Raw genomic sequence first — 15,909 nt, 5'->3', positions numbered from 1 at the left:
CTTTGCTTGTTGTTTTTCCTCTCTGGAAATGCTATTGCCAAAAAGCAAGGTGAGGATTTATTTCTGGGTCTCCTTTAAGATTTGCTAGAAGAGGTAAACTTCCCGCTGTTTTTCTGTCACAAATACACATGGACTTGGCCCACCGGAAAGGATGTCATCACAGGAAACAGAGACTTGGGAAGATGTGTGTGTGGTGTTGGGGAGACGGTGAGCTGGTATAAGGAGGAATATAATGTAGGTAACCAATACGTAGAATAAAAGATATAACTGCAGTCATCTTGTCTTTGAAAACCAATATTGTGTATTGCAAGGGCCATAACAGAACCCAGATAGAAAGAAAAAAACTTGAGATCATTGCTGTATGCATTACATTTTGTGAATATATTTGTAATAGAAAGATAAGAATGATCAAAATGTTATTGTGTTAGAATAATAGATTTCTGAGTCATGCAAAAGACTTTTTTGTTTATGGCCATGTTACATATCTGATGATAGAGCTAAACTCAGAATTTCATTTGTCATTGTTTGTAAGACTTCAAAATGATGAATGTCAGATTTCAAGGCATCTACAGACAAACTGTTATTTAAAAGCAATTTTTGCAACCAGGAAGTAAAGCTCTGGTATTATTAGCTGTTTCAAAGGAACAGCTTTGTAAGATGATATAGAATCACCTGTAGAGCTTTTGCTGTTGCAACTTCTTTTATATCTAACCAATGGATAATGACACTGTGACCAAAGAACAAATAGTTGTTAGAAAAGACACTGCAACAATGCCCAGATACCACTGGTCCCCTAGGGAAATGCGTGTGAGTGTACCTCCAGGTAGTTTCCATGTCTCTCAAACTGGATGCCAGAAATCTAATGATGAAAACCAGAAAATGTCAGTAACTGTGCATGCACCAGAGTATTTTAACCAATGAAAATGAAGTAAGTTCCAGAAAACTAAGAAATATCTGAACTTGGAGACCATGATGAAAGGCAGTACAAAATACTTTCAAATCTACAATAAAACCAACCAACCAAACTTATTGTATCTGAAGTAGAATTGCCTGAAAAAAACTCTTTAAAATAATATTTATTTTTCATATACTATTAATCAGAACAGGCCTATAGTTCTTCCAATTTTCTTGCAATGGTTTTTCTATTATGCATGACTGCTGGTTGTTTAAATTTTATTTCAAGTCCATGGTCTTCCACCTACACAGAAATTTAAAACTGGATTTGAACACTAGTTAAGAAGAAAAACCTGTGTAGTGGAGAGGTAGTTATGATACATTCTTGCCTTTTTATTCTAGTCTTTCAGATTAGAACTTCTATTATATAATATATAGAGAAAATTGATATAGTCAAATTTCATAACTTTCATAAGTTATAAGAACATTCTTTATAAAATGAAGTTGAATGAGAAAACAGCCACTGCCTACCATGTCTCTTCTGATTCCTTTAGCGTAGTCTCTGTCTTATGAAATGCCCATATATTTTCCATGGGGAACTGCAGTGTAGCAGAGAAATTCTTTTGGTCATGATCTTGCTGTTGCCCAATAGTCATTCTTAACGCATGCCACAGTTACTCATGTTTTTCTTTCTGGATAATTTTAAAGTTCTAAACTCTTTTTGACTATTTTTAATTATTATACTGAATATTTGTACTGGCATGCATATTAATCATTATCGTTAAGGAGTCTGGCCATTATTTTTTGCATGATATTCTGTAGCTTGTCTGTACTAAGTCCTGGGCATATTATTACCCTTTTTCCCCTTAAAGAACAGCAGTATGCTTAGTCAATATTGCTCTATTGTCTAGTACATAGTTGGCATTATATGTATACATTTAGAAAACGCATGGCAAATTAATTACAGTGTTTTCCTATAGAGACTGAAATTCCATCCACTGTGGCCAATAATAATATTGCACTGGCTCAAAACCAAAGCATGCCATGTTTTGACTTGTGTATCTCAGTGCTAATTTAGCATCTTGTATCCCAAAGGAATTTCTTTCTCCTTCTTGTTTCCCTTCCCTTCCTTTTCTTCTCATCCCGCTCTTCCGTTCGCTGAACATGCAGACTATAAAAACCTAATAATACCAGGTAGAGTCAAACAGAATACAACTGTGATACTGGTCATTTTCTTTAGAAGGGTTTTGTTATTTGGGAAAATTAATGTCCTCATGAGAGATCGGTATTTGTATTTTTTGGTAGTTCTGCTTATTTGCTTTGAGTTTTGCTAGGACTCTTAAGATGTAGTAAAATACAAAAGCAAAACTAAAGGACTGGGAGGTTTCTTAAGCCAAGTTCCTGTGCTCCAGTCTGAGCAGGGAAATCAATCTTCTGCATGACGGCATTGACGTAAGTCTCTGCTCAGTTTGTGTGTGCATGTAAACAGGGAATGCAAGAGAGAATAAAACAGTTTTATAAATATTCCTACTTATGAGATGTAAAAAGGGAAGCCAGAACTTCAATACCTGCACAACTGTTTGCGCAGAGATTTACCACATGTACTACAATAGATCCAATAACGTTTGCCAACTTTTCTATCTGAATTCTGAATGAGTCACAATTAGCTTCAGTACTGTCTAGTTTTTCAAGCTTGGAGAAGTCATTAGGTTAAGTATTAGAGTGGGTTTTTCTGACGGCAATACGATGAAATAAATTGAGACTGTCTTACACATCTATGTATGCAGAGTGCAATAAACTTAATGCGGACCTGGTAGAGCAGTTGAGTGAAAAAACATCCAGCCTGATCCATGGTGGGATGAACTGTGCTGAGGAATATGGGTGCCTATATGGAGAATGTGGGTAGCTATAATTTAGCTCTTAAACCATTACACAAACACAGTTCTAGTAGCATACTATATTAAGTATGACATGCTTATGGTAAAGATTACCCTTTGTACAGCAGGCAATCACAGCATCTTCTACAGCATTGTGTCTGGGGACAGTATAAGATATCAGACACCTGGCTTGATATAGATTCTTAGATTTGGAGAGCCAGCATATGGACAGGAAGCTGGAAAAAGAGGTGCTGAGAGACATATCCCTCTCATTATGATAAAAAGGCTCTGACAGCTGTTGTCTTGTAGAGAGCCTTGGGAAGCCATCTTCCTTGCTGAAGTGACAGTGACAACGCAGATGGATTTTACATCATCCCCTCCAGTTTCTCATGCATCAAATTCAAATGCTTAGCCTACACGAAGCCTTGAAGCCTTTATGGAGTAGATTTAATCCACCAATCATATAAATACCTAAATAAAAATCTTGTTAATAATTCCACAAGATACACTGATTTTTCTCCTGTAAAATGTTTCTTCTTCATGCTTTAGTTAGTGATTTAATCACATTACAAATTTTCTAAACAGTGAGCTGCTCCAAGGTAGTGTACTGAAAAGTAAAATAATATTCTTGTCGTAAGTCCTGCTTTGGATTCTTAATTTTCAAACCTTTACCCTCTTACTTTCTTATGGAAGCAGAACAGAAATTATGGCATTTAATGGATTGAAGTTTTAAGTGTCACACTTCATTGCCAGAATTAAGGATCAAAGTTCAAAATTTGGATGAAGTGGCAAGTAGATGAAAGAGTTGAAAGTCCAAATGGTACAGTTGGCTGGTAAATGGTTTCAAGCACACAAAAATCCCAAACTAAATGGCAAGTTCAAATAGAAGCTGATAATAGCAGTTGGTTGCCTAAGAATTTTAGAACAATGAGGTTGAATGGTGTATTCAGAGATCATTTTTTCCTCCAATGCAAGGCTAATAACTTCTGAGAAGTGTTTATGTAGCCTTTGAAGAATCTACTCTTAAAAACCTACTCATTGTGATTCTATGAACAGATCCCTCAGCAATTAATGTGCTTATTATTTTCCATCGAAATATAATCTTTTCACCATTTAATCTTTATTACTGCAACTTACAGCCCTATGAGCTATTTTGCAGCCCATTATTTCTGGACCACAAGGATAAGGAAAGTAGTCAGTTTCCGTAAACTTACATGGCTATGTTTATAATCTTGGAGATTTTTAATTGTCTGCTTTTACGTTTCTTTAAGCTACATTGTGGAACTTTCTGCCTTTCCTCATATAAGATATTTTCTAGATTTCTGTTTTCTCAAGGTTTAGTCCAGTATGCCTCTGCTGAATCCTCTTACCTCAAAGCAACAAACAATGCTTCAGGTGAGCCTCAGGAGTACAGAGGGAATGGGAGGTTGCTGTTCTGGACGATACTCCCTTTTTTTATGCCCCAGAGTGATGCTTGTTTTTTCATATGACTGTGATAGTATGTTTAGCGTATGATTCCCTGCTACTACCCATGCATTTTCTGAAGAAGTGCCGTGTAGCCAGTGGCCCCTTGTCCAGCATAGAATTCCTATACATATGTAGAGCTTGGTAGTGTTTATATCCTCTTTTTTTCCTGAACATTTCTCCATTTTGTCAAAGACATTCAGAAGAGTTTACGAGCTTAATATTATCAGTGCTACACTAAGTATATCGCCTATCTCCATCCAAACTGTGGAAGAAACATTGAATAGTGTTGGCCCTGGGACAGCAAGCTGCTTAGATAAATTATCTTTCTACTTTGACAGAATTACTACTCTTGCAGTACAGTTTACCAATTATTTTTATCACTTATGTTCCAGCAGTTTAATAAAGATAATTTATTTTTTTCCCAGATATGGTTGATCATGCATCTATAATTTCTTTGTCTTCCCTTTATGCTGAGGCTCCCACATATCTGTCTTTCTACAGAGGCAGATGAGCCCTTAACCCTGACCAGCAATGCCTACTCATATCTTCATTAGCCAGTAGATATTTTAGCTAGAAATTAGAAAGAATCAACTGTCTGAAGCCATCCAGACTACTGGTTCTTAAATTCACCATCTTAATTGCCTATAGCTTTGAAATTAAAGTGGGAAAAATAATTATATTTATAGACTTCTGGCAAAGAACTACAGATCAATAAGAAATGTATCTAGTGGAGTCCCTCAAGGGTCAGTACTGGGACCAGTACTACTCAATATATTCATCAATGACTTGGATGAGGGAATAGAATGCACTGTCAGCAAGTTTGCTGATGGCACCAAACCGGGAGGAGTGGCTGACATGCCAGAAATCTGTGCTGCCATCCAGTGAGACCTGGACAACATGGAAAGTTCAGCAGGGAGAAATTTAATTAAATATAACAAGGCAAGTATAGTGTCTTGCATCTGGGCAGGAACAACCCCAGGCTCCATTATAGGTTGGGGAATGACCTGTGGGAGAGCAGCGTAGGGGAAAGGGACCTGGGGGTCCTGGTGGACAGCAGGATGACCATGAGCCAGCACTGTGCCCTTGTGGCCAGGAAGGCCAATGGCATCCTGGGGTGTATTAGAAGGAGTGTGGTTAGTAGGTCGAGAGAGGTTCTCCTTCTCCTCTACTCTGCCCTGGTGAGACCACATCTGGAATATTGTGTCCAGTATATAAATATGTAAAAGGTGAGTGTCAGGAGGATGGAGCCAGGCTCTTCTTGGTGACAACCAATGATAAGACAAGGGGCAATGAGTGCAAACTGGAACATAGGTGGTTCCACTTAAATGTGAGAAGAAACTTCTCAGTGAGGGTAACAGAACACTGGAACAGGCTGCCCAGGGAGGTTGTGGAGTCTCCTTCTCTGGAGACATTAAAAACCTGCCTGGACACATTCTTGTGTAACCTCATCTAGGTGTTCCTGCTCTGGCAGGGGGATGGGACTAGATGGTCTTTTGAGGTCCCTCCCAACTCCTAACATTCTGTGATATATGTGCCATTAAAACAAGAAGAATAAAATATTTTGGGTTCTAGCTCAGATGTAGTCTTCTGCCTTGAGGCACAGCACTAGATATCAAATTGCCCAACCATTCCCATAGATCTTGAGCTTAGGGCAACTCAGGTTTTGTGAGCGGTAAAGTATTGCATGCTTTTTGATCCAAAAAGTCTGCTTTCACACGAATATGTGTGCGAGAGATGAAATAAAATTAGCTTGGATCACATCCAAAGAGCAGTGGTCATTGGTTGCAGTGGGCAAACAATAGCAAAAATAATTGGTAAACAAATTTTAAACCAAGCAATTCAGGAGTTTTCTGCTTGAGTTTCATCCAGTGTTGGCAAATTAAGTAAGATATCTCTAGGGCATCATTTAAATAGATTTTTACCATTCTGCTTACTGAAGTAAGAAATATGGTGAAGATTATCTAGAAAGGACTTTTAAAAATTGCAATAATACTTTCAAGCAAAAGTCTTCTTCATTCTGAAAAAATTTCTTCTCTTTAGTGCATTCCATATATGAGGTCCAGGTATATCCTACAGTTGACTAATATTACTCCAATAAGCTCTAATTTTGTAGTCTGCAAAAAGTTACATGCTGGTGAATTTTATACGTGTGATTTTTTCCACTGAACATTACAGGAATAATCTTAGTGGGACTAAGGCTTCAGGCAATCTAGTTAATCTATTGTATCTTCCTGAAGTGCCCTTTCTTGGTGAATATTTATTCAACATGTAGACATGATTTCTGAATACTATAAGGAAAAAGTCAGTGGGTTGTTGCTATGTTGAATGAACAAATGCTCAAAAGAGGCTCTTTGGATGATGGAAGACAATGCAATTAAAGAGAAGTTGTGTTACCTTTTTATATTTATGTTTTCTTTCCCTTTTTTTTACCAGCTCAAAATTCCTTGCAGCCAAAGCTATTACACTGCAGGAACTTCAGCTCCCTCATATAGTACTTTTTACAGTACCATGCTTGAATGGAAGTCCCATGAACAAAAATGCGCATTGGACTAGGCCCAGAAAAATTTACTTTTATGATGCATACTAGTTTCAGGACTGATAAAAGTGCTAGATGAAATCTTGGGGAGTTCAATGGCAAAACATATTTGTTATAGCTCTCACTGAGAACTTGGAGACTTTTGTTTTCTTTCTTGAAACTGTCAGAAGATATTAGGATTTTACCCTGAGCTACAGATGATTCCTCTGAATGATAGAAGTATAGCAGTCCTGTACACATAATGTGAAACAGAAAGAAAAGGGAGGTTTCTTTGTGGTTTTCAGCTTTCTGTATAGACAGTGAGTGAACACACTTCAATAAGCAGAAAATTATTTTGAAATGCTGAAACCTAGAGCAGGAAAACTACATGAGGAAAACTGTGAATCTTGGCAGGCAAGAATAAGTTAAGAACTTGACTACATGATAGTCTTTAAAAATATGACAACACTCTGAACACTGCATATTGTTGAAGAAGGATCTTCAGATCTTTCAAGATCTTGGCAAAAACTAGTCTGTGATCCGACAAAGATAATTGTTTTCCTGATGAAGATGTATTTCTCTTTACTTCTCGAGGGAGTAGAAATGAATGGTGGGGCAAGGTGAAAATGAATTCACACAAAATAACTGGTGATGACTGTCTAATAATTCTGAGAATTACTCCGTAGCTGTGTCAAGAAAATAGTTTTACATACTGTGAGGATCAGGCTAACCAAACTTGACACTCTTTTTGTTGTATAGGCAAATATATTAGCTCTAAGAAGAAATTTTACCTTTTTGAGTAAAACCGCTAAATTTTCCTTTGTGAAAACATGTATTACTACAATGTTTATTATATCTCTGTTATATAGCGTTATTTCATGTAAATGTTATAAATTGAATAATAGTTTTTGCATAATGTAATAGGAACTTTCTTGGTCCTGTACAGCCCAAGACACATCTCAGTGTTATTTACCTTTTCTGTGGATTTAAAGGGTCCCTCAAACTTAATTTGATAATGCTAGTGTCATGCACTGAACTGTGTAAATCTACCACTCTTCTTCCCTGCCTCCAACCAATAGTGCCATTGCCAAAGATGCCCAACCTTCCTGATCCTCCTTGTCACCTCCCCCAGCACACACAGGGTGCTGCTCAGGAGTTAAGCCACAAGGGCGCTCCAGGGCTGGGTCCCAGGAGGAATCACCTGCAGCAGATCCCTTCCCTCCTGGGCAGGGAGGGGGCACATACTGCCAGGCTGCTTAGCTGCACCCGTGGTGGTGGCTCCTGCTGCTTGACTGCTCCTCTGGCCGTGGTCTGTGTTTCCTGTCCAGCCCTGTGCCAGCAGCACAGCTTTGTCATGAGGCCTTGGACGTGCCCAGGAAATGGCATCTCACCTGAACCACTCATCACTTCTGTTCCCTGGGAGCCACGGTCGGACAGTTCTGCTTTATAACTTGCTTTACAGCCTGTGTTTGCTGCGGTTGAGTTCTTCCTGATTTATGTCAGTGTGATGTCAGACCAAGCTTTTCAGTTTAGATCTCTGGTGAAATCTTATCTTGCAAACAGTAACAGTTTACTACTGTCACTATGTTAACTTGGTCATTTTTGTTTTCCTCACTCGTGTAGTGTTGGTTTGTTTTATGCAGTTATGGTCATAACAGCTGCAAACACCATATTCTGCTTCAGCCAACTCTAGGTTATTAGGTTATGAATGCTAAAAATTATGAGCAGTGCTTTAATTTGCATAGTTATATCCACACATCATCCAGAGTGAATAAAAGCCAGATTGTAAAATAATTACAATCTCTTGAAGTAGAGCCAGCCTCACAGACCAGATCCATCCGTCTTCATTAATTTGTATACGGTTCTGTTACCAGAACAAACTTTCTGAAGGTACTCGCATGGGAATGCTGAAACAGCTGCACAACTTTTATTTTGAAGAAAAGAAGTTAAGCCTTGGAACAGTGTGTGTTTTAAAGAGAGAGAGAGTGACTCTGCATTTAAGACTTTGACCAGCATGTGTAAGAAGTGCTCTCATGGCTGGAATAATCTAACAAATTTTTACCTGGTTAGCACTTGGCAAAGCTCCCCTTTTTTTCTTGCACAGTTGAAAGGAATCCAGTACAGTCCCGTGCTTTGGTCGACTTGACTCCAGTTCTGCGCAGCCTGCCCGGTTTGGTAGCGCACGACTGTGCCTGGTTTATGTGGCCTCTATGGCCCTTTTCTGCTCCGCTGTCAGAAAGAGGGAGGGAGACTTCCCCCAGCACCAAAATATCGTTCTGTGTGCTCTCAGCAGCACAGTAGCTAAGAACAAGTTTCCCGATTACTCCCTGGTCCTTTTGGAGTTATTTGCTGGAAGAAGTCTTTTCCCCCACTTTAAATGGATGATTGTGTTACAATCAAGAAAAAGCATCTCCAGAGACCAATCTTTAGGTAAGTGGCGCTATTTTTACTTTAAACTGGAAATGTTATGAACTTTAGTTTCTACATCCTATTTATTAACTTAAAGTCCACATGCAAAGACACACAAAGTTGTTCAACAGAAAGAGTTTAATATTGCATAGCCTAGTAACAGATGATTTTGGTATTCAGATTATTTTTTTTCACTTGTACTGAGACTTTATAGAAGTTCTTTTTCTTCTCCATCATCTCCGTTTTCAAAAGTTTTGTGTGGGATTGTCTTTATTATGAAAAGAGGAGCAGCATAGCTCTTGAAAACTTTTTTGTGTGTGTATGTGTTTTGTTTTCCTTCAGCTCTGCAATCCCTCAGTGTATTCTGGAATTATAAAACTGTGTAAAAGTAGAGCATGGTTCTTGTTTGGTTTAGCTGATTATGTCTGGATGACAGAATTTTAATACTTGAAATGATACACCTTTTGGAGTAAAGTAACTTATTTGCTGGGACGTGCAGACAAGTGCTTTAAGTATAACTAGTCTACCAGACTCTTCAGATAGGAAGGCTTGAAGTTTAAAGAGTAACAAGTTGGAGTTTTGGTGAGGTGATTCTACACTGTTTCCTGCATATGTTAGTTTGATGTATGAAATATCTTTCTGATTATTCTGTACTTTAAAGTGAATTATAGAATTCTTTTCACAGATCAGAACTAGGTCTACTCCACTTACACTTTTTACCACAGGAAACCCCTCTCCTTTGGCCAGTCAAGCTTCAGACCAAGTAACTTTAAGTAGGAAATAATGTTTCTGTACTGTTAGTAAGGATGCACCGGCTGTAAAATAAACCTGCCATAGTTCACACTTCTATTTATGGCTGGTGACATCTTTGACAAAATTCTTAACTCTTACTGGGTGACATCAGTAGGATATTGTAACCACAGTGTTGATACGACAACTAAATAGAAGGTTATAGATGGTCTTAGAGAAAATACAGGATTTTTATTTATTGGATGGCCACTACTGTTGTCATACATTATGGGAGTACAGCAATGGTTGGTATTGCAGCTCCAGAGGAAGTTCAGACAGGTAGTCACGCCAGGATTATGTCCTACTAATGTTACATGTGGAGAAATCTTTCAGTAGTATTACAGTTATGGTGCAGAAGATTAATCTGGACATGAAAAGGTTACTATGGGAGTGAAATGACTTAACCATTAACCTTAAAGTTGAATGTCCTGGGTGGATTTGCTATGCAATTTGTTTCATAAATGAAATTAAACATTTTGCACTTTGGCTTAGTAAAGTGAAGTTAAGAAGTTATTTCACAGAAAGCTTATGACTGACAATTAAGAAATGTGTTTTCCTCCAGTGATATATTTTTATTTAAGCTAATAATTTAATTGACTATATTTCTGTATAAAAATCAGTAATTATTTTTAAGGATCTGTGATAATTATCCCATAAACTGTAACTTTTAAGAAGATACACCTTAAGTGCACGTTCTTCACAGTCTTTTGGGGCCATCAGAATTGCAGGTGAATAAGTGCATATTTCCTGAGGTGTTTGGGAATCTGCTATAGAAATCTACTGTAACTAGTGTAGTACTGGATAGTTTGCAAGAGCTTCCTTAAGGGGTGTTTCCCTGAACTGTCTTGTGGGAGTGAACTTAATAAAATACAAGCAGTTTCAACATTTCTTACTGAAATCCATTCCTGCAATTCAGTTCTAAATACAGAATGGCAACTAACTACTGTTGGCACGCTTAATCCGGAGCAAGAAAACCCCTAATATGGAAAGCCCCCTAAGAGTCCACGGCTCTGCAGTGACTATTCTGGCAAAAGATCTCTGTAATACTACAGTAAATGCTTAAGAAAGATTTCCAAGGTCAAGACCAGCATAATATTTTAGGCAGCTCAAACAGAAGGACAATTTCCATGTGACATAAAGATCATATCAGGCACAGTAAATACGGATGCTGTCATAGTGCATTAAAGAGCTGGTTTTGGTGTGGTGTGTTGTTTGTTTGGTTGTTTGTTTGGTTTTAGTGTGTTCATTTTCCTTGTGACTTTGAAAAACATTTCTCTAGCAAAAAATGTTCTTATGCAAGAATTGTGAAGACTTCGTCTCAGTCCTTTTAATCCTGGAGTTTTCTCTCCATGGAGGTGAAATGGTTTTACTGGGCACAAAACTTACATTGAGGTAACTGAGTCAGCAATCTTGTCAATTTTGTTTTTTTTAAAGAAGATAGAAGAAAATATGAAATTATGCAAATTTTATATGTATTTATCACAGAATCACAGTGTGTTAGGGATTGGAAGAGACCTCGAAAGATCATCCAGTCCAATCCCCCTGCCGGAGCAGGAACACCCAGATGAAGTTACACAGGAAGGCGTCCAGGCGGGTTTTGAATGTCTCCAGAGTAGGAGACTCCACAACCCCCCTGGGGCAGCTTGTTCCAGTGTTCTGTTACTCTCACTGAGAAGAAGTTTCTTCTCAAATTTAAGTGAAACCTTCTGTGTTTCAGTTTGTACCCATTACACCTTGTCCTATCATTGGTTGTCACCAAGAAGAGCCTGGCTCCATCCTCGTGACACTCACCCTTTATATATCTGTAAACATCAATGAGGTCACCTCTCAGTCTCCTCTTCTCCAAGCTCAAGAGCCCCAGCTCCCTCAGCCTTTCGTCATAAGGGAGATGCTCCACTCCCTTGATCATCTTTGTTGCCCTGTGCTGGACTCTCCAGCAGTTCCCTGGCCTTGAACTGAGGGGCCCAGAACTGGACACAATATTCCAGATGTGGTCTCACCAGAGCAGAGTAGAGGGGGAGGAGAACCAATGTTTTACTTACAGCCAGCACATTATAGTTACCCTTAAAAACAGGTCTTTCTTGAGAGCTATGTCAGAACTTAATAAATACAGATGAATACCTTCCTACTTAGCAAAGATACATTTACAGCGGATCTGTAATTTTACTTGAGTTGCCTTCCCAGTAATGTAAAATATAGGATGAATATCTGTTCTAAATAATCCCTTCAATATCAACAATCCTCTATATAGAAGTGGGATAGATACTGTGTTTCAAGATGGGAAACTCAATCATAAAAAGATATTTCTGACTAATTTTCAATTTTTTTCCTAAGTTCTAAAATAATAAAGAAATAAAAATAGAAAAATACTGGGAATGAAGTGTAACTTTTGGTATTTGCTACCCAGTAGTCCTTGGAAATAACTAATGAAATCATTCAGAAATATAGCTGTGTAAAAAAGCCCAGCTCATGAATCATGTTGAAGTGGTTACTAAAGCACATCAATTTGCATAAAATTTTGTAATTTCATCAGAAATCAACTGCCAAATACTTAGAGATTCCTGCATTTCTTAATATCAAAAGAACAGTCTGCCATATGCAGAAATATGGTTCAACAGAGCTTGTAGCTTGAATATTCCCTGGCTATTTTAATGGTAACATGAATTACTGAGGATATTCCATATTTTTATTAAGAACAGCATCTTGAGCATGTTTGCTATAACTGGAGATGCTGAAATTAATTCAAACAATAAACAAATCATCTCAAAGAATGCAATGGGAGCTTCTTAGCCAACTGCGTAGATTAGATGACATAATAGGTGTTTCAGTTATCAGATTTCTGTGATTTTTATTAACATAAGAATCTACACAGTTGCTAGTCAAAGCTTGTACCAAAGCTGACATTTTTCTACACTTTGCTTCAGTGTTTGGGGGCTATGGGGAGTTGTGTGACTTTGGTCTTCTTGGTCTTGACTGTGAAGGGAGGCAAAAGGATCAGAGTATCACAAGAGAAGTTGTTCCTTTGGTGTCTTTGCCTTGGCAAGGTCCAAGAAAGCCTGGCATTATTTCAAGAAACTCATGGTCTTTTGAGATTTCCAGATCAATGGCAGTTGGATCACAACAAAGAATTTGTCCTTGCTGTGTAACGTCTTTCATTTAAGGCTCTTAATGTGTTGAAAAAATGTTAATGTGTTAGCTTCAAAATACCTCCCTTTTCTGTTCTGCACATTTTCTGCAGTCTCTTGCGATTCTGGTTCAAGGGTTTTCCCTTAGAGCAGCAGGGACAGGAAAACAGGGCTCATGGTGCTGGAAGTAAGAGAAAGAACAAGGGTAAAAAACATTTGTTTTCCAGCTCTTCAGAGAGCTCTATTATTATCTTTTCCATGGTGTCTGCATATGAGAGAAGCTCCTTGTACTGTTGCTGTTGTTCCAGTGTCTTTGTTCATTTTATATATGGGTATGATATTAACTGCAATTAACTAGACTGGATCTCTCTGTAACTTTGAATTCTCCTTTACTAAGAAAATGACCCAGTCCAGTCCTTTGATCTCCTGCTTCTAATCCCTTAAAAATATATATGGCTTATTCATTATTTTATTCTAGTCAAAAATCAAGTCAGAAAACTAGATGTTGCTGCTTACTGTAGTGCACTGGCAGAAACGATTCAAACGTGATTTTTACACCACTCAGAGCACACAGGTAATTATATACTGTATATACCGTACAGCATATTATAAATGTTTATGAAGACCTGGTTTACAGAAAATGTTTCTACTGCCGTAATTTGTGGAATAAGAATAATCGACATCAATAACTTTTGAGTTTTTTTCCCACTTAAATGCGGTGTAATAAAATATAGAAACAGTATGTTCTGCAACTTCTAGATATTATAAGTCTTTGGCAGAGATTCAATTCCTCTTGAAAAAATACACTAACAAGTATTTTCTAGCAAAAAATAACCACCAGTATAATACCCTTACATGGCTTTTTTTTTTTTTTCACCCCTTATCTCCTGGACTCTCCAAACATTTAGGTTTTTTACCAAGTACAAGCAAAACTTGTACACAGAAAGGGCAGCGTGTTTGCTGCTCGGTGGGCTGGAGGAGGACTGCTGGAAAGTTCAGGATTTATAGGCATTTATTAAAAGGAAATGACTTTGACAGACAAGCAAACAAGTCCAGTTTCATCTCCTCACCACACGGGAAAGGAGGATTTTGTTACGGTTTGAATGGAGGCTGAATATTTCATGCCACAGCAAGTAATGCTATAAGAAAGGGAGGAAAGCAGCTTTCATTTCAGAGAAATCGGGGTTGTCTGCACAGGAGGGACTCCCCTTCCACCACCACTGCTAATCTTCTCACCTTCCACCCATTCTTCCGTGTTACAGTTCACAAATGTCCCTTCCCAGCCCACATCTTCAGAAGGAAGGAGCTGAGTCCCATGGCCACGGCACCTTCTGGTGCAGGACCTTCCTCTCTACCACATCCTCATTGAGCAACCATGGCCAGCAACCAAATTCCCCAGCCCCGATGGGGCCATGTCCCCTCTGCCTCATGTCCACCCCAAGCTCGGGGTGCAAATGAGGGGATGAGCCCCACACGTGGTAGAGAACCTCATCAACCAACCCTGAAGGGACCTGCCATGACCTGTCCCTTCCCAGAACCATCAACAGGACCTGCAGACCATGCTCTCTTCCCCAAGCCCTGGGGCTGAGCCCTCTTTACCACTCACACAGCAGATATTCTTGCCTGAACTCCTTACCTCTCTCAGCTTGAGATTTCTGGATGAATATTATCCTAGAAAACGCAAGAAAAAACATGAAGTGGCTCATCCCTCTGCCCAGGTTTCAGAGGAGTTTAAGCTGAACAAAAGCTGCATTTCCACTTGGTCACACCTTGTAAGTCCTTGAGATTTAAAGCCCTCTATTTCTAGTTAATCTAAACCAAGTTTGAAACTTATCTCCCCATTACTATTTGAGAAGGTACCAGGGGAGGAAGGAAATAAAAAAAGAGAAAGAAAAAGCAAAACTTGTACTTGGTAAAAATCCTAAATGTTTGGAGAGTCCAGGAGATGGGGAATAAGATCCTCATGCAACACTAATGCATTTTTTTTCCTACTTGTGAGTTCTATCTTACTGTCTCTGTCCTGTGGCTTCAACATAATATGTACTGAGCAGATATATTTGTGTTTTACCTGGGTATAACTGGTGTATGCAGCTTTTCAATTAGTGTCTGTAGAAAAGATACCAAATCAGAATAATACAGGAAGAGAAAGCAACTTATTCAGTTAATAATAAAAAGAAAAAAAGGAGATTTTAGCTGCTTAGAAGCTTGTGGAAAAAAAAAAAAAACGTTGTCTCTTCTTATTTGTAGTGGCCTTCAAATGGGTCCAAATTATTGTCAACTTTGTACTGTGTGTAGGGAACAAACAGAAGTATGGGAAACTTTGCCAGGTTTATGTTGAATTGTGCACTACAATTACAATGAATTTACATTATATATCATTATCACTAGTGATAGCTTAATTGTAAATTAATGTAGCATATTAATTTAATGAGTGACAATTTATTACTGTGGTGTAGGAGGAAGGTAGGCAGGAAAGCGAAGATGCAGTCATCTTTTGCTTCTTGCTCTGAAAAAAAGCTGGAATGCAAAAAGGCAGTGCCACAAGAAGGCCCTGAAGTCACAGTCTGCTTCTTGATTGCCCCTCACCCTGTTGGCACTTTGCTGCAACTTCCGCAAAGCTGCCTATAGTTCATAGCCATGGCCCTCCTGTTGGTGATGTTACTAAAAGTATTTTCTGCCTACGTGCTTACTTCTGCCTCTTTCTCTGTGTTGGTTTTAAGCCATCAATAGTTTTTAAATGGCAGTGCCTTAGAAGAGCTAGTTTACAAAGAGGAAAAAAGAAGAGGTTTGTGTCAAAAGGTAATAATAAAAAAATTGGGTTTTGGGAGGAGAA

The 15,909-nt window shown here is 38.4% G+C and overlaps 1 protein-coding gene across 4 annotated transcripts in view; it reads left to right on the top strand.

The window, feature by feature from the left end:
• Window positions 1-15,909, top strand: part of PDE1A (phosphodiesterase 1A) — a 154,234-nt gene that overhangs the window by 28,723 nt on the left and 109,602 nt on the right. The window contains exon 1 of one of the 4 annotated variants that reach the window (XM_071811164.1): window positions 8,708-9,183. The exons of the other annotated variants lie outside the window; for them this stretch is intronic. Within the exon in view, the coding sequence (XP_071667265.1) occupies window positions 9,131-9,183 (53 nt within the window). The 5' untranslated portion in view covers window positions 8,708-9,130. Of the gene's footprint in view, window positions 1-8,707; window positions 9,184-15,909 lie in introns of those variants that run through there. 4 annotated transcript variants of the gene reach the window in all.

This window comes from Patagioenas fasciata, chromosome 7, assembly GCF_037038585.1.
Source record: "Patagioenas fasciata isolate bPatFas1 chromosome 7, bPatFas1.hap1, whole genome shotgun sequence".
NCBI classification, from domain to species: Eukaryota; Metazoa; Chordata; class Aves; order Columbiformes; family Columbidae; genus Patagioenas; species Patagioenas fasciata.
The sequence above is the reverse complement of the archived record's forward strand: the minus strand, read 5'-3'. Positions and strand labels throughout refer to the sequence as shown.